This window comes from Glandiceps talaboti, chromosome 21, assembly GCF_964340395.1.
Source record: "Glandiceps talaboti chromosome 21, keGlaTala1.1, whole genome shotgun sequence".
Classification (NCBI taxonomy): domain Eukaryota; kingdom Metazoa; phylum Hemichordata; class Enteropneusta; family Spengelidae; genus Glandiceps; species Glandiceps talaboti.
The window spans coordinates 4916540-4938624 of NC_135569.1; the positions used below are offsets into that span (position 1 = coordinate 4916540).

At 34.0% G+C, this 22085-nt stretch overlaps 2 protein-coding genes across 3 annotated transcripts in view; one reads left to right on the plus strand and one right to left on the minus strand.

Moving 5' to 3' along the window:
• Positions 1 to 2858, plus strand: part of LOC144451112 (WD repeat-containing protein WRAP73-like) — a 15044-nt gene extending 12186 nt beyond the window's left edge. Inside the window, exon 13 of the mRNA XM_078141884.1 lies at positions 1 to 2858. This exon is cut by the window's left edge and continues 878 nt beyond it. The gene's annotated coding sequence lies outside the window, so the exon portion shown is untranslated.
• A 7561-nt stretch (positions 2859 to 10419) lies between these two features.
• On the minus strand, positions 10420 to 21063 carry LOC144451433 (tumor protein p63-regulated gene 1-like protein). 2 transcript variants are annotated; one of them, XM_078142270.1, is made up of 5 exons: positions 20769 to 21063; positions 15396 to 15487; positions 14900 to 15076; positions 14015 to 14171; positions 10420 to 13228 (listed from the first exon to the last, which is right to left on the minus strand). In XM_078142270.1, exons 1-5 carry the CDS (start codon positions 21057 to 21059, stop codon positions 13037 to 13039), a joined length of 909 nt encoding a protein of 302 aa, XP_077998396.1. In that variant the 5' UTR covers positions 21060 to 21063; the 3' UTR covers positions 10420 to 13036. The 2 variants fall into 2 exon arrangements, with proteins under 2 accessions (XP_077998396.1, XP_077998395.1); XM_078142269.1 differs by having other exon boundaries at positions 10420 to 13279.
• Between the last annotated feature and the right edge of the window lie 1022 nt (positions 21064 to 22085).

The following is a 22085-nucleotide window of genomic DNA, read 5'->3' on the forward strand; positions in this document are numbered from 1 at the left end:
TTTGCATCATGGCTATTTATCTGAAGTAAAAGCTCTTAGAAGTCATGAATATTCTATGTGTATCTCATGTCTGCCAAAACCTGTGATGCAATGGTGTTCCACTGAAAGAACAATGGCGATGAAAAAGAGTTTCAATTGCCAATTAGGTGTTACTTGGCAACTGAATGAAAACTAAGGATACAAAATCATGAAATGACTCTCCACAACCCAAAGTTTATGGAAATACCTTTATTTCCAGGCGTGGTGTTCCCCTTTAATTCAATACTGCCAAAAATCTGGTGCTTCTACATTAAATAATTTTATATATTCAATCAATTTTTTCATACCACTGCCATATCAATACTAATATGAATTATTTATCGGGCTGTTATATTCTAAGTTATTCTAGTGATAGTCATAATTTTGAGTGTGTTTGTACCTGTTTCCCCCCATTTTCTGTCGAATGGATTAATCCAGCAATTGTAAATAGCAAGACCCAACTAAAATGTGAGAAATAGCAGGGAAGCGTGCTGTAATTTGAATAGTTTAGAATTATTTTTTTGACGTAATTCTTTTCATTGTAATGTAATTTCACGTTATTGTACCTATCTTCTTATGTTACATGTAACCATAATTTTTTTATTCAGTTTTTAACACGCCTTTATTCTAAAGTAGAATGTGCCACGGGGATGAATTTGGCTGCATGTCTTAAAATCTCTCCAAACTTTGCGAAACGAAAGCTTGTTTTTTGTCCTTTTGAAATAATACAAGAAATATAGGGTCAACCATCTTGTTTTCAAGGAGATTGATGACAATCTAGTACTTCCCTATAGAGTTAAACATAGCATTTGGTGGCCATATTGGATGGTGGCCATATTGGATGGCGGCCATATTGGATTCTAAAATGACTAAATTTTGATATCATTTTGACCTCTATTTCATATATTTATATGGTGACCCATGATTTTTTTTCTTGATTTTAAATAAGAATGGGTTGGACTTTTCTTGAATAAATAGTAAGAGTTTAAAATTTATTTCTGAGGCACATTTTACTTTAATAATTATGATTTCTCAGATTTTTTCTATATTTTCTACTTTTATAAGCATTTGGTTTCACTCTGATACTTAAAGCTACAGTGGCTGTAACCATGACATTTCACTTAGCAATTGTCATATATGATAATTTACTAGTTATGTTTTACTATTTATATTGAATCACTCTGTGAACAAAAGCAACCCAGAAACTTGTCATTGTATTTCTGACTGTATATAGCTATAGCTTGGTGTAGTGAGACCATGTTGAATTTGACAAGTCTCTGGACTAGAAAATAGAGGTATTTGGCTGTACAATGTATACACCCATGTCAATGTGATATAGTTACTACCAAATCAGAGTGGCCATACAGTTTCAATTAGGCAGCACCATGATTTTTATGTCTCACAAAAAGTTTTTTGTTACGAATTACACAAAATACAGACATTGACAACAGAAAAGCATATAAAGTGATACATTTTATCTCACTGTGAACACAAATCAACAACACTGTCGGATGAAACAAGAAAGACTCAAACTCAAAACTGTTTATTTGTGTTCACAGTGAGATAAGAAGTATCATGTCATATGTGTGCGTGCTATCAGTGCCTGTAGTTTGTTTGTGTAATTCATGACAAAAAAATTGTGTGAGATGTAAAAAAACATCCCACCTAATTGAAACTCTATAGTCACTCTGATTTGGTAGTATGTGTATATGTGGCTGCTCACAATTTTTTCTTCAGTCAATTCACCATGTTCTGGTTACCCTCTCTGAAGCTTTTGATTTTCAAAAGAACCATCGCTCGAAGGCACCACCCTAAATTTGGATAAAAGCTTGGTTATGGTCGGACACAAAGATCCCATAATTGATTGAGATGACATCCTTAAACAAATTAAGTGAACTGTTCTCTTCCTGTAATAGTATTTATCTCATGCTAGAGGGTCAAAATAGGACAAGAAAGTTGACTTATTCTCAGTACCTGTAATAGCATTTTAACTCATGCTAGGGGGTCAAAATAGAACAAGAAGGTTGACTTATTCTCAGTACCTGTAATAGCATTTTACCTCACACTAGAGAGTCAAAATAGAACAAGAAGGTTGACTTATTCTCAGTACCTGTAATAGCATTTTACCTCACGCTAGAGGGTCAAAATAGAACAACAAGGTTGACTTACTGTAAACCTGGACATTTTTGCCGAAGACTTATTTTCGCTTATTTCACTGGAAAACAAAATAAGTAGTGACTAAAATGTCTTCTTATACATGAGCATAATGTACCAGTCTGGTAATTAGTAAAAATTAGTCTTTGAGAATTAGCTGAAGACTGTAAAATCGCAAAATTTTCTATTAGCAAATATATCTAGGTTTACAGTATTCTCAGTATTGTCACATGTGGCAATAGAAATTAAAGTGTGTATAGTACATGTTGAGTGGAAGTTATAGTGCCAACCGAGAAATCAAATCGCTGTTATGTTTATGTCACACCTAGGTGGTAGAATTATATTGCCGGTACCGAGAATTGAGATTTGCTGAGAATGGCATGTACTTCAGCAATGGAAAACTTAGAAATTACTTTTCTCAATTTTCTCTAAAAGGCTACAGTACTACTAATCATTATGGTCGCCACGTGTTTAAAATATGCCTCTGATTAGCGCCCCCTAGTGGCCAAACTATACAATCCTTTGTCTTTCTGGTAAACAGAATATGGTGAATTCAATGTATATTTGAAAGTTCAACATTGGCAAATTATGATATGTGTAACAAAACTGCCTTTAGGAAAAGTTTAGGATATTGCTACAAGAGCTGTATTTTCCAGTATTTTGTATATAATCTGTCAATTATTGTAAATTTATAAGGAATTCTAAATAAATCATATTAAAAGATAAGGTTTTGGCACATATTTCTTGCATCAAATACACATTTTATTACCGAAAATCAAAGAAAGTTGTGATTTTTCAACTATTGCGCAATAGTTATTGCGTAATAGTTGAAAAATCGCAACTTTCTTTAATTTTCGGTAATAAAACGTCTCGGTGGCCTAGGTAAATCATATTTTAGAGGATCTATTATATAAAACATGAATTTTTGAGTAGATTCTAGATAATTTAGGATAAATAATTGAAAAATTCATAGAAATATAAACGGAAAATCTCATATTTTATATTTATTTCTCAATTTTTCATATATTTATCCTAAATTATATAGAATCTACTCAAAAGTTCATGTTTTATATAATAGATACTCTAAAATATGATTTGCCTCGGCCACCGAAACTTAAAGAAAGTTGCGTTTTTTCAACTATTACCCAATAAGTCGTTTTTGCAGTCTAAACGGTCGCATTTTCGCGTTTTGTGACCTTTGTGAAGAAATTAGATTTGACGATGTATACTGCCATCTACAGTTGACCTTATATTTATCATCGTCTTTCTTAGGCTGGCGTAACCCAGGCCGCTACCTGTACTAACTAGGAATATATTTTGAACCATAGAGGGCACTATAACCAAGCTGGTACGGGTTAACACTGGTTCTGATGTTGATGTCATGGCAAACTTGGATACAAGCCAATCTGACATCATTCTCACCAGACTGGAACTATACCTCGCATACACATTTGCTAGACCTTGTATCCCAAATACATTGAAACAATGGCTATTTTTAGTGGCTATCATACATAATATGAACTCAGTAATTCTATCTAGCCGAAATACTGTACCTTTATTTTCTACAGTACATTAGATGGCAATGTACAATGTATATATGGCCTTACCACAGGGTAATGTGGTGTGTGTGTGTGTGTGTGTGTGTGTGTGTGTGTGTGTGTGTGTGTGTGTGTGTGTGTGTGTGTGTATGTATGTATGTACGTACGTACGTACGTACGTACGTATATGTATGTATGTATGTATGTATGTATGTATGTATGTATGTATGTATGTATGTATGTATGTATGTATGTATGTATGTATGTATGTATGTATGTATGTATGTATGTATGTATGTATGTATGTATGTATGTATGTATGTATGTATGTATGTATGTAGCATAGAATATTCTGAACCACCAGTGATTAACAGGAGATTAACTTTATCAATAGCCAATAAGGAACTAGCCATATCTTTCGCCAATGTTTGCTTCTGAGCCAATAGTGATATACTTTATGTTCAAGCAATAAATATTCTCTATTATGCAATTTTTGTGTTCATATATTCAATATTAATCACACTGTAAAAATTATTGTAAACGTGTTTGGATTCGAAAGAAATTTTGAAAGTTTAAAAAAAGAAAGATTTTCCGTTTATATTCTATGAATTTTTCATATATTTATCCTAAATTATCTAGAATCTACTCAAAAGTTCATGTTTTATATAATAAATCTTCGAAAATATTATTTGCCTCGGCCATGGACACGTTTTATTACCGAACAGTCCAAACGGTCGCAATTTCGCGTTTTTTGACATTTGTGAAGAAATTGGAATTGACGATGTCTATGGCCCAGGCAAATCATATTTTAGAAGATCTATTATATCAAACATGAACTTTTGAGTATATTCTAGATACTTTAGGATAAATATATGAAAAATTCATACAAACAAATATAAAATATAAGATTTTCCGTTTACATTTCTATTGGCTCAGACGTGAACGTTGGTTGTTTACTCCAACATAAGAAAGACGAGGATAAGTATAAGGTCAACTGTAGATGGCAGTATACATCGTCAAATCCAATTTCTCCACAAAGGTCAAAAAACGCGAAATTGCGACCGTTTGGACTGCAAAAACGACTTATTGCGTAATAGTTGAAAAATCACAACTTTCTTTAATTTTCGGTAATAAAACGTGTCGGTGGCCAAGGCAAATCATATTTTAGAGGATCTATTAGATAAAATAAGAATTTTTGAGTAGATTATAGATAATTTAGGATAAATATATGAAAAATTCATAGAAATATAAACGGAAAATGTCATATTTTATATTTATTTCTATGAATTTTTCATATCCATATACCAGAATCTACTCAAAAGTTCATGTTTTATCTAATAGATCCTCTAAAATATGATTTACCTCGGCCACCGACACGTTTTATTACCGAAAATAAAAAGAAAGTTGCGATTTTTCAACTATTACGCAATAAGTCGTTTTTGCGGTCTCAAAACACCTTATTGCGTAATAGTTGAAAAATCGCAACTTTCTTTAATTTTCGGTAATAAAACGTGTCGGTGGTCAAGGCAAATCATATTTTAGAGGATCTATTAGATAAAACAAGAATTTGTGAGTAGATTCTAGATAATTTAGGATAAATATATGAAAAATTCATAGAAATATAAACGGAAAATGTCATATTTTATATTTATTTCTATGAATTTTTCATATCTTTATGCCAGAATCTACTCAAAAGTTCATGTTTTATCTAATAGATCCTCTAAAATATGATTTACCTCGGCCACCGACACGTTTTATTACCGAAAATAAAAAGAAAGTTGCGATTTTTCAACTATTACGCAATAAGTCGTTTTTGCGGTCTCAAAACACCTTATTGCGTAATAGTTGAAAAATCGCAACTTTCTTTAATTTTCGGTAATAAAACGTGTCGGTGGCCAAGGCAAATCATATTTTAGAGGATCTATTAGATAAAACAAGAATTTGTGAGTAGATTCTAGATAATTTAGGATAAATATATGAAAAATTCATAGAAATATAAACGGAAAATGTCATATTTTATATTTATTTCTATGAATTTTTCATATCTTTATGCCAGAATCTACTCAAAAGTTCATGTTTTATCTAATAGATCCTCTAAAATATGATTTACCTTGGCCACCGACACGTTTTATTACCGAAAATTAAAGAAAGTTGCGATTTTTCAACTATTACGCAATAAGTCGTTTTTGCGGTCTCAAAACACCTTATTGCGTAATAGTTGAAAAATCGCAACTTTCTTTAATTTTCGGTAATAAAACGTGTCGGTGGTCAAGGCAAATCATATTTTAGAGGATCTATTAGATAAAACAAGAATTTGTGAGTAGATTCGAGATAATTTAGGATAAATATATGAAAAATTCATAGAAATATAAACGGAAAATGTCATATTTTATATTTATTTCTATGAATTTTTCATATCTTTATGCCAGAATCTACTCAAAAGTTCATGTTTTATCTAATAGATCCTCTAAAATATGATTTACCTCGGCCACCGACACGTTTTATTACCGAAAATAAAAAGAAAGTTGCGATTTTTCAACTATTACGCAATAAGTCGTTTTTGCGGTCTCAAAACACCTTATTGCGTAATAGTTGAAAAATCGCAACTTTCTTTAATTTTCGGTAATAAAACGTGTCGGTGGCCAAGGCAAATCATATTTTAGAGGATCTATTAGATAAAACAAGAATTTGTGAGTAGATTCTAGATAATTTAGGATAAATATATGAAAAATTCATAGAAATATAAACGGAAAATGTCATATTTTATATTTATTTCTATGAATTTTTCATATCTTTATGCCAGAATCTACTCAAAAGTTCATGTTTTATCTAATAGATCCTCTAAAATATGATTTACCTCGGCCACCGACACGTTTTATTACCGAAAATTAAAGAAAGTTGCGATTTTTCAACTATTACGCAATAAGTCGTTTTTGCGGTCTCAAAACACCTTATTGCGTAATAGTTGAAAAATCGCAACTTTCTTTAATTTTCGGTAATAAAACGTGTCGGTGGTCAAGGCAAATCATATTTTAGAGGATCTATTAGATAAAACAAGAATTTTTGAGTAGATTCTAGATAATTTAGGATAAATATATGAAAAATTCATAGAAATATAAACGGAAAATGTCATATTTTATATTTATTTCTATGAATTTTTCATATCTTAATGCCAGAATCTACTCAAAAGTTCATGTTTTATCTAATAGATCCTCTAAAATATGATTTACCTCGGCCACCGACACGTTTTATTACCGAAAATAAAAAGAAAGTTGCGATTTTTCAACTATTACGCAATAAGTCGTTTTTGCGGTCTCAAAACACCTTATTGCGTAATAGTTGAAAAATCGCAACTTTCTTTAATTTTCGGTAATAAAACGTGTCGGTGGCCAAGGCAAATCATATTTTAGAGGATCTATTAGATAAGACATGAATTTTTGAGTAGATTCTCGATAATTTAGGATAAATATATGAAAAATTCATAGAAATATAAACGGAAAATGTCATATTTTATATTTATTTCTATGAATTTTTCATATCTTTATGCCAGAATCTACTCAAAAGTTCATGTTTTATCTAATAGATCCTCTAAAATATGATTTACCTTGGCCACCGACACGTTTTATTACCGAAAATTAAAGAAAGTTGCGATTTTTCAACTATTACGCAATAAGTCGTTTTTGCGGTCTCAAAACACCTTATTGCGTAATAGTTGAAAAATCGCAATTTTCTTTAATTTTCGGTAATAAAACGTGTCGGTGGCCAAGGCAAATCATATTTTAGAGGATCTATTAGATAAAACAAGAATTTGTGAGTAGATTCTAGATAATTTAGGATAAATATATGAAAAATTCATAGAAATATAAACGGAAAATGTCATATTTTATATTTATTTCTATGAATTTTTCATATCTTTATGCCAGAATCTACTCAAAAGTTCATGTTTTATCTAATAGATCCTCTAAAATATGATTTACCTTGGCCACCGACACGTTTTATTACCGAAAATAAAAAGAAAGTTGCGATTTTTCAACTATTACGCAATAAGTCGTTTTTGCGGTCTCAAAACACCTTATTGCGTAATAGTTGAAAAATCGCAACTTTCTTTAATTTTCGGTAATAAAACGTGTCGGTGGCCAAGGCAAATCATATTTTAGAGGATCTATTAGATAAAACAAGAATTTGTGAGTAGATTCTAGATAATTTAGGATAAATATATGAAAAATTCATAGAAATATAAACGGAAAATGTCATATTTTATATTTATTTCTATGAATTTTTCATATCTTTATGCCAGAATCTACTCAAAAGTTCATGTTTTATCTAATAGATCCTCTAAAATATGATTTACCTCGGCCACCGACACGTTTTATTACCGAAAATTAAAGAAAGTTGCGATTTTTCAACTATTACGCAATAAGTCGTTTTTGCGGTCTCAAAACACCTTATTGCGTAATAGTTGAAAAATCGCAACTTTCTTTAATTTTCGGTAATAAAACGTGTCGGTGGTCAAGGCAAATCATATTTTAGAGGATCTATTAGATAAAACAAGAATTTTTGAGTAGATTCTAGATAATTTAGGATAAATATATGAAAAATTCATAGAAATATAAACGGAAAATGTCATATTTTATATTTATTTCTATGAATTTTTCATATCTTAATGCCAGAATCTACTCAAAAGTTCATGTTTTATCTAATAGATCCTCTAAAATATGATTTACCTCGGCCACCGACACGTTTTATTACCGAAAATAAAAAGAAAGTTGCGATTTTTCAACTATTACGCAATAAGTCGTTTTTGCGGTCTCAAAACACCTTATTGCGTAATAGTTGAAAAATCGCAACTTTCTTTAATTTTCGGTAATAAAACGTGTCGGTGGCCAAGGCAAATCATATTTTAGAGGATCTATTAGATAAGACATGAATTTTTGAGTAGATTCTCGATAATTTAGGATAAATATATGAAAAATTCATAGAAATATAAACGGAAAATGTCATATTTTATATTTATTTCTATGAATTTTTCATATCTTTATGCCAGAATCTACTCAAAAGTTCATGTTTTATCTAATAGATCCTCTAAAATATGATTTACCTCGGCCACCGACACGTTTTATTACCGAAAATTAAAGAAAGTTGCGATTTTTCAACTATTACGCAATAAGTCGTTTTTGCGGTCTCAAAACACCTTATTGCGTAATAGTTGAAAAATCGCAATTTTCTTTAATTTTCGGTAATAAAACGTGTCGGTGGCCAAGGCAAATCATATTTTAGAGGATCTATTAGATAAAACAAGAATTTGTGAGTAGATTCTAGATAATTTAGGATAAATATATGAAAAATTCATAGAAATATAAACGGAAAATGTCATATTTTATATTTATTTCTATGAATTTTTCATATCTTTATGCCAGAATCTACTCAAAAGTTCATGTTTTATCTAATAGATCCTCTAAAATATGATTTACCTTGGCCACCGACACGTTTTATTACCGAAAATAAAAAGAAAGTTGCGATTTTTCAACTATTACGCAATAAGTCGTTTTTGCGGTCTCAAAACACCTTATTGCGTAATAGTTGAAAAATCGCAACTTTCTTTTTATTTTCGGTAATAAAACGTGTCGGTGGCCAAGGCAAATCATATTTTAGAGGATCTATTAGATAAAACAAGAATTTGTGAGTAGATTCTAGATAATTTAGGATAAATATATGAAAAATTCATAGAAATATAAACGAAAAATGTCATATTTTATATTTATTTCTATGAATTTTTCATATCTTTATGCCAGAATCTACTCAAAAGTATACGATGTATACTGCTATCTACAGTTGACCTTATACTTATCATCGTCTTTCTTAGGCTGGCGTAACCCGTACCGCTACTTACTAGGAATATATTTTGAACAATAGAGGGTGATACGGTACGGGTTAACACTGGTTCTGATGTTGATGTCACAGCCTACGAATTAAATGGCAAACTTGGATACAAGCCAATCTGATGGAGCTGACATCATTCTCACCAGAGTGGAAATATAACTTCGCATACACATTTGCTTGACTTGTATCCCAAATACACACGTTAGCAAGCAGTATAGTGAAATTGCATGTTGAAACAATGGCTATCTTTTTAATATTGGCTGATCATACATAATATGAACTCAGTAATTCTGTCTAGCCGAAATACTGTACCTTTATTTTCTACAGTACATTAGATGGCAATGTACAATGTATATATGGCCTTACCAATGGTAATGTGGTGTGTGTGTGTGTGTGTGTGTGTGTGTGTGTATGTATGTATGTATGTATGTATGTATGTATGTATGTACTAGTATGTATGTATGTATGTATGTATGTATGTATGTATGTATGTATGTATGTATGTATCTATGTATGCATCTCTGTATGCATGTATATGGCATTGCCACAGGGGTATGTAGGTGCTATACGACATTATATTATGTGCCTTCCCACAGTAGCATATGTCGGCTTTACAAGAGGGACATGTGGTTTATAATCTATTTACTGGGCATCGGGTTGGGTTGGTCTGGGCTCTTGAGCTGGGCTTGAAAAATGAAATTGAAATAGTCAATAAAATGGTCAAGGTTTTAGCAGTTTGAAGCTGTCGACTTGTAAGTTGCTGTTATCTGGAAAAATTGCACTTACAGTTACCATAGAAACCATAGAGACATAACAACATGACATTCCACCAAAGCGCTACTTTATTGCATAAAACAATTTTTCAAAAAAAACATGAAATCAACATAAACAAACTATCGTAAGTGTACATGTACATAAAATGACGAAAGATTTGCTGTAATATAGTGTGTAAGTACACTGTACAATGCATAATAATAGAAGTCCTTGTTTGCATATCTGACATCAGTATACATAGTTTGCACTACACTCTAACATCAGTATGAAACCACCGATACATGATACATGTACTGCCAAAGTTTCTGGGCTAAAACATAGCTTGTTCTGAAGTCTGTCGCTAAAATAACTATAATATGCAAATTAGTGCATTATTATGTAGACTGTTTGATACATCAACTGTCAGTACATATTATGCGACTGAAATTCTTAAAAAATAATGGATTTCACATGAAAACTTGAAACAATCTGTTGAGTTTGGCATAAAATTCTTTGTCAACCGTACATGACAAAAACATTGCACAAAATAACAAATTATGACTAACTAAAAGTACTGAGTACAATTTACAGCATAATACTTCCATATTTCTCTTGGCAGCTATGCTTTCTTACTAAAAAGATGAAGTTTAAAAAGTTAAAAATTCAAGTTTCTACAAAAACCTGTGCTAAAAGATATCTGCGATTAGGCTGCAGAAATACATTTGAAAAAAAAAGCTGCATACAAAAATATACACACAAAGTGAAGCCCATGTAACACAACAGCAGAAAAATAATACCAAGATATGATTGGTGGATACAGATCATATGACACCTTTGAAAGATCACATGACTATCACATGACTATCACCTTACTAATTAGCTCAACTTTGTACTTATACAAAGCGTTAAGTTTTTTAAATAGATATTTGACATACGTATATATCAGAATTTTGACTATGTCTGTAGTTTTTTGATGAATTCACTACCATTTTAATGAGTTTCAAACAGTTTTGAGCACAAATAAATAACATGAAGGAGTTTCAACACCATACGACACTGTTATGACAGTTTGGTGAGTGCGAACGACAGAGGAGTGCATTTACTGGTTCCACAATGCATTGCAGTACACTACTACAGATTGGGTTTTGGCTGTGTACATTCTCAACAATATTTACTGATGGAAGCTTGGCATAACTACAGGTCAATCTGTACTTCTTCAATACTTTTGTTCGACCAAGTTAGGTATGTTTTCCAAATACTTTCAAATATACAACTTATAAGACCAAGTTAGGTATGTTTTGCAATATTTTCAAATACATAACTTCTATCACCGAGTACAGTATTATCAAGTTAAGTATACTTCACAGTACATAACTTTTATCACCAAGTTAGGTATGTTTCACAGTACACTAATTACCAAGTTAAGTATACTTCACAGTACATAACTTTTATCACCAAGTTAGGTATGTTTCACAGTACACTAATTACCAAGTTAAGTATACTTCAAAGTACATGATTTTTATCACCAAGTTAGGTATGCTTCACACTACTGTAAAATAGATAAGAACTCTTTATAACTAAGGAATTTTTTCAAGTTAATACAATGTTGCACTCATGGAATGAAAACAAAACAAATGGAAGACACACACTATGTATTGTGGAACCTGTACAAATCTAAACATTTCTATGATGTACATTGTATTATTCTTTATCATCGTTCATAAATATTTATATTAATGATTATAAGTTTGAGCTTGACTTTACCACTATAAAGACTCTTATGTAATAAATCTTCATTTTTGCGAATTGTGATAACAGCTAAGATTCATTCATCATTGGCTTGCCAGCTCTTACAGTATTTGACAGATGAAGGGGCGCAAACTACGTTTACATGTTTTGGGGATGTAATTTTTTTCTGCAAATTAAAAGGTACCCAGAGTATTCTACTTACTGAAGTACACATAGCCATCACTTTGAATTGCTTGAACTCAAATCTGCTATTAGGATATAACTTATAAATTATAAAATGACGTAATTCATGATACGTATCAAAAAATCTACAAGAACTTCCTACTGCGCAATCAACAGTTGTAGCAGTACCAAAACATAAATTAGGCTAAACTTGCAATCTAACATTCTAAAAGACACATCTTAAAAAAAAGGCACTTATATACACCTAAGAGCTGGCAAGCCAACAATGCTAACTACATAAATAGAGTTCTACAGGGCAAGGTGTACAGAAGGTGAAAAGGAAAAATATGACAGCGGCACTTGAAGTTTCGACTTACTAAGATTGACACAATATTGAAATGAGATGTTGATATAAACTATTGAATGGACATTGGTATAAACACACTCTTAGTAGGGTGGTGTTTCTGATGACCTCCAGTGTACATTTTTTGGGACTTCCAAAGACACTCTTTTACACTCTCTTGATTACAGGGTGACTATATGATCACAACAAAGTTAGTGCTAACACCAACTTGTGAAATCTACCACGTCGAACAATAGTTTTCGTTTGCGTCTATCTTAGTGAACCGAAACCTCAATTACCGCTGTAGTTAACAAGTCAAGTTTAGCACGATCCGAATCAAAGACAATTATTATATTTACAAGATGGAATACCACGGCTGTAAATAATCGAAGTTTACAGAGTTGTTCCTAATGTAATGATTTTGTCTTTCGACTTTGATTTAAAAGCTGATACCTCCTCTTTCTCTAGAGAATCCAATGTGACTTTGGTTGTGGACTAAAGAAGCCAGTCCTACGTAGTTATCGATGAATAAAGGACCTTCATCTATAGTGATTGCAGTTGACCCTTCTGAAGTCTTCTCCTCCTGACAGAGTTCTACGGCTCGTATAAATTGTGTTTTGAATGTGTCAATCTGTGGGTATAAAGATATAGACGCAAAAGTTACATCGTTGTAAATCACAGCCTCTTTTACGACACCGTCCAAGATATTTTGCAGTTTCGAGGAATAATGATCAGCTTTGATTTGTGAGAATGTGTGACAAGTTACAGATAATGGAGTAGCTAAAAATTAGTTAACTTGCTGACATTTTTAAAAAGGTCTACACTGCATATAAATAGGGGTTATATATTAAGATGATGCTCATTATGCTAGTTGACTTTGATCATGCCAAACTCACAGAGCTCATTTCGCCAAGTTTATTGATTTGTTGTCTTGGTTATTAAGACTCTCGTTGTTGGGGCTCATGCCTGAATCTGTTATACTCATGACAGTACAGCTACAGAGAATACCACATGTATTTGTGAAATCTAGCCAAGAATACAGTTGTGTGGGTAATTTTAGCTCTCAACTTTTTTCTACCACACCTGGCATTCCACTAGTGACTGTTTATTCAATTCTACATTAGATTACCATTTTTCGGCAGTGATGTTCAACTCCAATTAAAAATGGTTCTAATCACATGGTGGCGCTGCAGATGTCATCTCACAGCAGTAAAAAATTTAAAACCCCAATAAGAATTTACGTCTTCCTTCTGGCTAAACATTAAAAGTAAGAGGCTGCTGGTGAAATGCAAGTAGGGGAAAGGCAAGTGACAAAAATCCCCACTCGACAAGATTCTAGGTTTGAGAACATCCCCTGCATATGCTACACCGTGGGGTTTTGTCACACTATTTTACTGTTTGGTCAAAACATTCTCACCTTATATGACTCTGTATCTCTATCTTCTTTGAACTGCAATGGATGACTTGTTAATGTGATCCATGGTATTTGTTTACTCCAGGGATTCCATCTTGCTGCCACAGAGGGCTCCATACCTTTGTTCCAAAATGCTCTGACACCAACGCCATCTCTGGGACTGGACAGACAAACATAACAAACACTACATTTAGCCATGAATTTAGAGTTTAAAGATTTTATGGTACATAAACAGTGTTGAGAGCTTCACTCTACTTTAAAACAATGGCTATACCAAGACCAAACAGAAGCTTCTAACTTTGTTAATTCATTACAATGCATCATCCCAGAGCATAGCAGACCTCTTCTAAATCAGACTTGCCAAACTGATAACTCCAACTCTGTTCTAGAAGGTCATGTGATGCATGATTTGTAAAAATGATTTTTATACATCTCCGAAGCATAAAGAAATGCAGTCTTGTCTTTGCTTCCCTTTTTTCAAGTATTGTTTCTCAATATGTTTTTCAGTCACACACACTGCGGGGTGACATAGAGGGCGTTGTTTAAGTAACATAAACAACCATGACAAATTCCAATATAGTCACTAGCTAACAATACTACTTGAAACATTTGACTGCCAGCGCAAGCAGATGAAGGGAGATAATTTCTGGTAATGCTGTGTACTAGCTAATCCTATAGTAAGACCTTGGATCTATGCTTTGGGGGCTTTGCCAAATAAAGCTGAAAGGTAATGACACTTCTGTCCGGGCACAATGAAATTTCTCAAGTTTTGCTAGACCCCTTCACGCTAGCACCCTGAGTTGTGATCTTCGGTCACTTTTAGAGTAAGCAGAATAGCCCAATTGGTCTAGCAGCCAGACTACATACAATCTTGTGTTGTTGACTTACGTTGCAATTGTCTTTTCTGGATACTCAAACAATCCATAAAGGATTTTGTCGATAGCTTTCAGCATAATTCTCTTGAATTCCAACAGTTTACAGGCAACGAAGTCATACTTTAAGGATAGCAAAGTGTTATCATTTAATAAACACAGTCGTTCTTTCTCATTGTCCCAGTGGTCAACCCTGCAATGAAAAGAATGAAAGTGATTGGTTGATGACCATCAGTATTTATCACATGACAAGCAACAACACTGCTGATTGGCTGCACCAAAATTAATTACCATCTCTCCCAATCACACACAAGCATACAATCATATACTTTTCATAAGTGTATGGTCTACAATGTAAACAGGTAGTGCTCCTCACACACACACACACACACACACACACACACACACACACACACATACAGACACAGACATGCAGACACAGACAGACAGACAGACAGACACAAACACACAGACACTATCCAAATTTGATATAACAGTTCTTAATTACTTACTCCACAAGTAACCAAACTCCTCTGATGTCCCCATCTATCTGTGGTTTGATAATAGACTTACACTCATTCACTGCAGCCTCAATGGCACCAGGCTGTAACACAAACAAAATTTGAAATAATAGATAATTTGAAATAAGATAATATACATGTGTGTGTGTGTGTGTGTGTGTGTGTGTGTGTGTGTGTGTGTGTGTGTGTGTGTTTGTTTGTGGATGTCCAAATAAAGGCTGGTAGCAGGCAAAATTAACCGCCTACTCTGCACTGTTTTGCCGGCTGCATTTTCAAGAAAATTCTTTCTTTCAACCAATATATTTCCATCAGTTGGCAGATTCATGGGTCTCATTCATAGATATTACCTACTTGTCACATTTCATCGACTACTTTTAAAATTAGTGACATCCCTGTAGATTATTATCCCTGTATCCCTACATCATCTGTGAATTCATTCTAAATCCAAAACCAAATTATGTGTCACCCATAACAGATGTTAATATTCCATACATGTAATCTTTCTAAAAATATCAACATGTAACTAATTAACATGAATAATAATCAACATTACCTAATTAATTATTCTGCGTGGAACACTGTCTGTACTCTTTAGGGAATACTAGCTTTATGCAGAGAATGCATAATTGTCAGTATTAGTGAATTAATTAATTAAAATGATAATTTGCCTACATGGGGATGTCAGGTCTTGAATTTCATCTTGGTAGTCAGATTTAGACAAGTGAACTGTTTCAGTGACAATTTTCAATTGAATTCCATTGATATAACAGACTACCATATTATAAATTTGGTAGTCTAGATATGAAGTTTGGTAGTACGCCCTTAACTACTGCTAATTTGGTAGTCTAGATACAATATCTAGCAGGCTACATGTATGTGTCCTGGACTACTGCTGATTTGGTAGTCTAGATACAATATCTAGCAGGCTACATGTATGTGTCCTGGACTACTGCTGATTTGGTAGTCTAGATACAATGTTTAGCAGTCTATGTGTCCTGGACTACTGCTAATTTGGTAGTCTAGATACAATGTTTAGTAGTCTATGTGTCCTGGACTACTGCTAATTTGGTAGTCTAGATACAATATTTAGCAGGCTACATGTATGTGTCCTGGACTACTGCTAATTTGGTAGTCTAGATACAATATTTAGCAGGCTACATGTATGTGTCCTGGACTACTGCTGATTTGGTAGTGTAGATACAATATTTAGCAGGCTACATGTATGTGTCCTGGACTACTGCTGATTTGGTAGTCTAGATACAATGTTTAGCAGTCTATGTGTCCTGGACTACTGCTAATTTGGTAGTCTAGATACAATGTTTAGTAGTCTATGTGTCCTGGACTACTGCTAATTTGGTAGTCTAGATGCAATGTTTAGTAGTCTGTGTGTCCTGGACTACTGCTAATTTGATAGTCTAGATACAATGTTTAGTAGTCTATGTGTCCTGGACTACTGATAATTTGGTAGTCTAGATACAATATTTAGCAGGCTACATGTATGTGTCCTGGACTACTGTTAATTTGGTAGTCTAGACACCATGTTTAGTAGTCTATGTGTCCTGCACTACTGCTAATTTAAAAGTCTCCTAGAAATTATAGGATATGGATATGAGGAAGTGTGAAACACAAATATTTGAAAAAATATGAATAAATAAACACATCCGGTCCAAGTAAACATGGACATTTGACATTGAAAAAACTGAGTGAATTTCATCCTACAGATGTGTGGCTGTCTAAAAGTTGAAATATTAACTGAGTTCTGCTGGAATAGTTATTTTTAAACAGTGGTTCAAAATATAATCTGAATATGTAACATATGGACTGGCTTGTATGTGTAAATGCAAGGTCAACATTGTTGGTCAGATGTAGTGTTTGTCATTTTTCCTTTGTATGCAATTCTGCAGTAGTCATGGCAACTTAGGATTTCTGTGATCTACCTGATGTAAGGTTTATAGCCAGCTTTATTATGCCCATGTAGACTATGCTGGTGGGTCTATAACAAATGAAAATTTTCCAAACAATTTTCACAATTTTCACAAATGTGGTCATAATCAGTCAGATAAGACGTGTCATACCACCCTATTAGCTACCAATTTTAAAGAGAAGGCTGACCTCAGTTGCAGGGCAAAGCTTAGTCAAAACTAACAGGAATTGTGTAACTTTATCAGCAGAGTTGTAATCCCATTACAATGACATCACTGACAGTGACGTCATTGGATATAAATAACTGAACTCTGTTTAACCTTAGAAGTACAGACAACACTTTTCAGGGACAATTTTTTCAACAAATTATGTTTTCTCCCTTAAATTTTTGAAACTTTGATTTAATTTTTAGATAGAAATTATCAATATTTATCAAATGTATTAATAACAAAATTTTGGCCTATGTTATCAGATAATACCTTCAAAAACTCATTTCTCTCACCCCCCCCCCCCCACGCACACACACACTATTGTGCAGCATCTGTGGTATAAGTACATACAGCCTTTTTCATTTTAGTGTTCACTGGCTCTGTTTGATACAACAAAGCAGACAAAAATAAGAAACTACACATTCTACACTATGATAGCAAGATTGTAATTCTTGTTACATTTTGTCTAAAATCAAATAAAAATTCACCAATGAAATGTTTTTGGACTTATATGAAACATAAAAAGACAGATAATAGTGGGGTAGCTCCACTTATGCACAATGGAAAACTCCATACTGATCCAATACAGAAAGCAAATATACTGAATAAACAATTTCAATCTGTTCTCTGAAACTATAAATTTCACCTCGGATGAATTTGTAGAGCGATGACAAATGCCTGATGACAGTTATGGCAGTACAGCAGAAAACATCACCATATCTCCTAATGGCGTCAGAAAGCTGCTGGCTAGACTGTAAGATACGTGATTACGTTATGACGTTTCGCCCTCACTGGCCTCCTCTCGGTGTTAGGGGTTGCCTGATGTTTGAGGGCACCCGTCACGGCGTACCTTACAGACTAGCTGCTGGCAGGCTTAAATCCTCACTAAGCCGCTGGTCCAGATAACATTAAACCTTACGTGTTGAAGCAGCTCACAGAAGAAATTAACAAAAAATAATCCAAACGAACTGTTTAGTGGGTGTGTAGCCTAAAGTGAGACATCCTGCTTATTATATCAGTAGACCAACATTTCATGAAACGACATGCACATTAGTCTGTAAGGTATGCCGTGACGGGGCGCCCTCAAACATTGGTCAACCCCTAAGTGTGAGAGGAGGCCGGGGAGGGGGGAAACGTCACGACGTATCTTACAGTCTACATGCACATTTCTTACTTTCTAAACTTATTCTTTACCTTGTCCTTGGGCACTCAAGAACATACCAAATCAGACAGCTAATTAAATGAAAAAATTACAACATATGCAAACAAGTCATTGAAAATGACATAGTCCCCGCTATGATTGGGTTTTAAGGAGCTGGCAGTTTATGTTGTCATTTTCAAACCTGGTTAATGTTGATTGGTCTCATGTGGTTGTTTTTGATATCACTACTCTGTTCAAGCATGTCTGAGTTATGGCTTTGGACATGAAAACTGCGCCAACAAAATGGCTGCCAGGCAGCCATATTGGATTGTATCACGACGAAAATGGATAATGCACATGTATGTCATAGAGCACTGTGCTAATACCAACTTTGAATGAGATCTGTTCAAGCATGTCTGAGTTATGGCTTTGGACATCGAAAATTCGCAAACAAAATGGCTGCTAGGCGGCCATATTGGATCGTATCATAAAACAAATTGACGTGCATATGTATGGCATAGTATGTTGCCCCTGTACCAAGTTTGAAAAAAATTGGTCAAGGCATCTCCAAGAAACGGCTCTGGACGGACGGACGGACGGACGGACAGAACCCAATCCATAAGTCCCCGTCCGGAGACTAATTATTTTAATCTAAATTCAAATAGGAAAACATGGGAGCAATACCATGTCATGACCTATGACCTATGACCTATGACAAGTTCAAAGCTCTGCTTAGGGGTAATACATTCACCTACCTACAACCTAGCTTTATTAAATACATACATGTACCTACATGTACAGTGCAATAAATAATTACACTATACAAGGCATTAGCCCACAGACTTTGCTATCTGGCTAGACTATTTTATTTGCCAAAACAGTCATGGCTTAATGAGACCTTGTTTACATATTGCATATCAATGGGTTCTTAATTTGAAACCAACACTAAAAGCTGTGTGACGTTTGATAGAAAGGCATTCACTTTGTACTAAACAGTAAATGAATATCACAAGAAGGAATTCTGAGAGAATTCAAAATACCAAGAACAGTAAAGTAACTATTCATCTATACTATACTATAGTATACCTATAGTACACACACACACACACAAACACACACACACACACACACACACACACACATGCACAAATCAAATTGAGGAAAGAAACGTGACATGTACATGTATGTGACTCAAACCCACGTCCCCTGAATACTAGCCCTGTGCTCTCTAGCCAGCTGAGCTAATGTATCAACCAGTAGATTCCATGGGATGTCCTGGAGTGTACCTTTCTATTGTTCAGCAGGTGAGAAGCCATACTCATTAACATACATGTGTATTAGCCTTTCAATCTAAGGATCCAGATTTGACTTCACACACACACACACACACACACACACACACACACACACACACACACACACATATATATATAATCACAGAAAATCCTATGAAGAAATGTAGTTTTCTTAACAGATGCAAAAAAGATTCTATTCTATTCTATTTATAAATTATATAATTATATGTATAGACACAGTGTCTATGGATATTGCAAATTCCTATGCACCAGTATTTAAACTTACATATGTATTGCAACAAAGTACTAGTACTAGTTAGTATGTTTGATACACACAGTCACATGAGACAGCAATGTGAAATATAATACTTTTACTGGTACAATTATTAAAAATTTAAGTCAAGATCCATAAATGTTTAATTCTTGTTATATGTGTTACTGTTATTTACATTTAGGATTGGAGTATTTGGATATTGAAAACAACAGCCTGGCGACTGTTGCCATGCTCTGTATTAATTTTTGAAATGACGTTATAAATTTAGCATCATCACACATAGCTACAATGAATATATAACGTACAGACATGTGGGACACAGACAAACTATTTTTTTGAATTTCATCGAGATTAGTAGGTTATCCGTCAAAGAGAAACAGAAACTTGTCGAATGGATATTTTTAGTAACATACATTATGTCGACAGAGAAATACCCGGACGTCGTTATAATTTCTAACATGGCAGCCATGATTGTTTGCATTGTGAAGCAACCCTTTGGTTGAGTAGCCTTGAAATACTTACCCTATATGCGAAGAATTGTTTCTGTTGGTATTTTGACATCGGAGCCGACTTCGGACGTCCAAGATTTGGTTGCGCGACGGCAGGCGGAGGCTGCACCTCCGTAGTCGTAGTTGTAGTCTCGGTTGTCATCTTGTTTTCTACGGAATCTGTATGAACGGTAAGCCGTGACCCTTGGAACTGGACCTCGGGGACTACTTTATCGTCGAGATTGTCCTCTGCGTCTTGTGGCCTATATTTGGACGCTTGTCTATCGGCGTCAATAACTAATTCAGCTGGGTTGTCTTCCGCCATTTTATATATATCCCGTGACTGAAAAGGTGACGTCATCTATTTACATTCAGACTCTAGATGGCGCCCTTTGTAAACTTACACTGGTGCATTTTCACCACAGGGTTGAATTTTTCTAATGTTATATGGAAAAAACTATCAATGAAAAACTATATTTCCAATTAAAAAACGACAGAAAACTATTATGTTTTCTTCAAAATAGTTGATGAAAGATTTTTCACACACTGGAAATTCCAGGTATGAAGGGCCTAGCGTCTACCCTGACGTTGACTCATCGCAACCTGTGTCAATTTCATGTGATCTGGTGACTATCCATGTACGTACACATAAGACTTGGCCACGTCAAACTTTTGACAATAGGTGAGCCTGAACTTTGTCATAAATCTGGCAACTGGTTATCAATGACACGTCATATTATTGAGATGACTGGTTTAACAACAATTTCGACATGACGTATCACTACCCCAAATAAAAACACTCGGGCTCATGACCATAGTGGTTAAAATCCCATACTGTGTATAGAATAGATAGATATAATTATCGAAAGAGGGGACCGGGGAGGGAGTGACACATGACAAATGACAGGGTGTTTAATACCAAGGGGGTGGGGGTATTGATATAAATTTAAAACCTCACGTCATAGGGCCATGGGGTTGAATATCAGTGCCACGTGTTTATAATATACCGATATATAGATGAGGTAATGTCATTGGCTGCATGGTGAACTACACACATTTGCAAACTTGACTAAAAGGCTTTAGGCACCACAACAATCCCTTTATCGTTACTACCTTCAATCTTTTATACTTTTATAACAAATGTTCGATTCGTTATCCTGAAGTTTTCTGACATTGCACATTTTTGTTTATCATAGTTATGCACCTGAGGAAGAGTCAGAGACTAATGATAGGTTGGGCTCAATAGGTATAACTTATGATGAATTGGCGGTGCCTACCTAGCATTTTATTCAACTTTGATAGACTGAAATATGCAAGATAAAGATACTGTTTCACAGACAGTAATGTTATT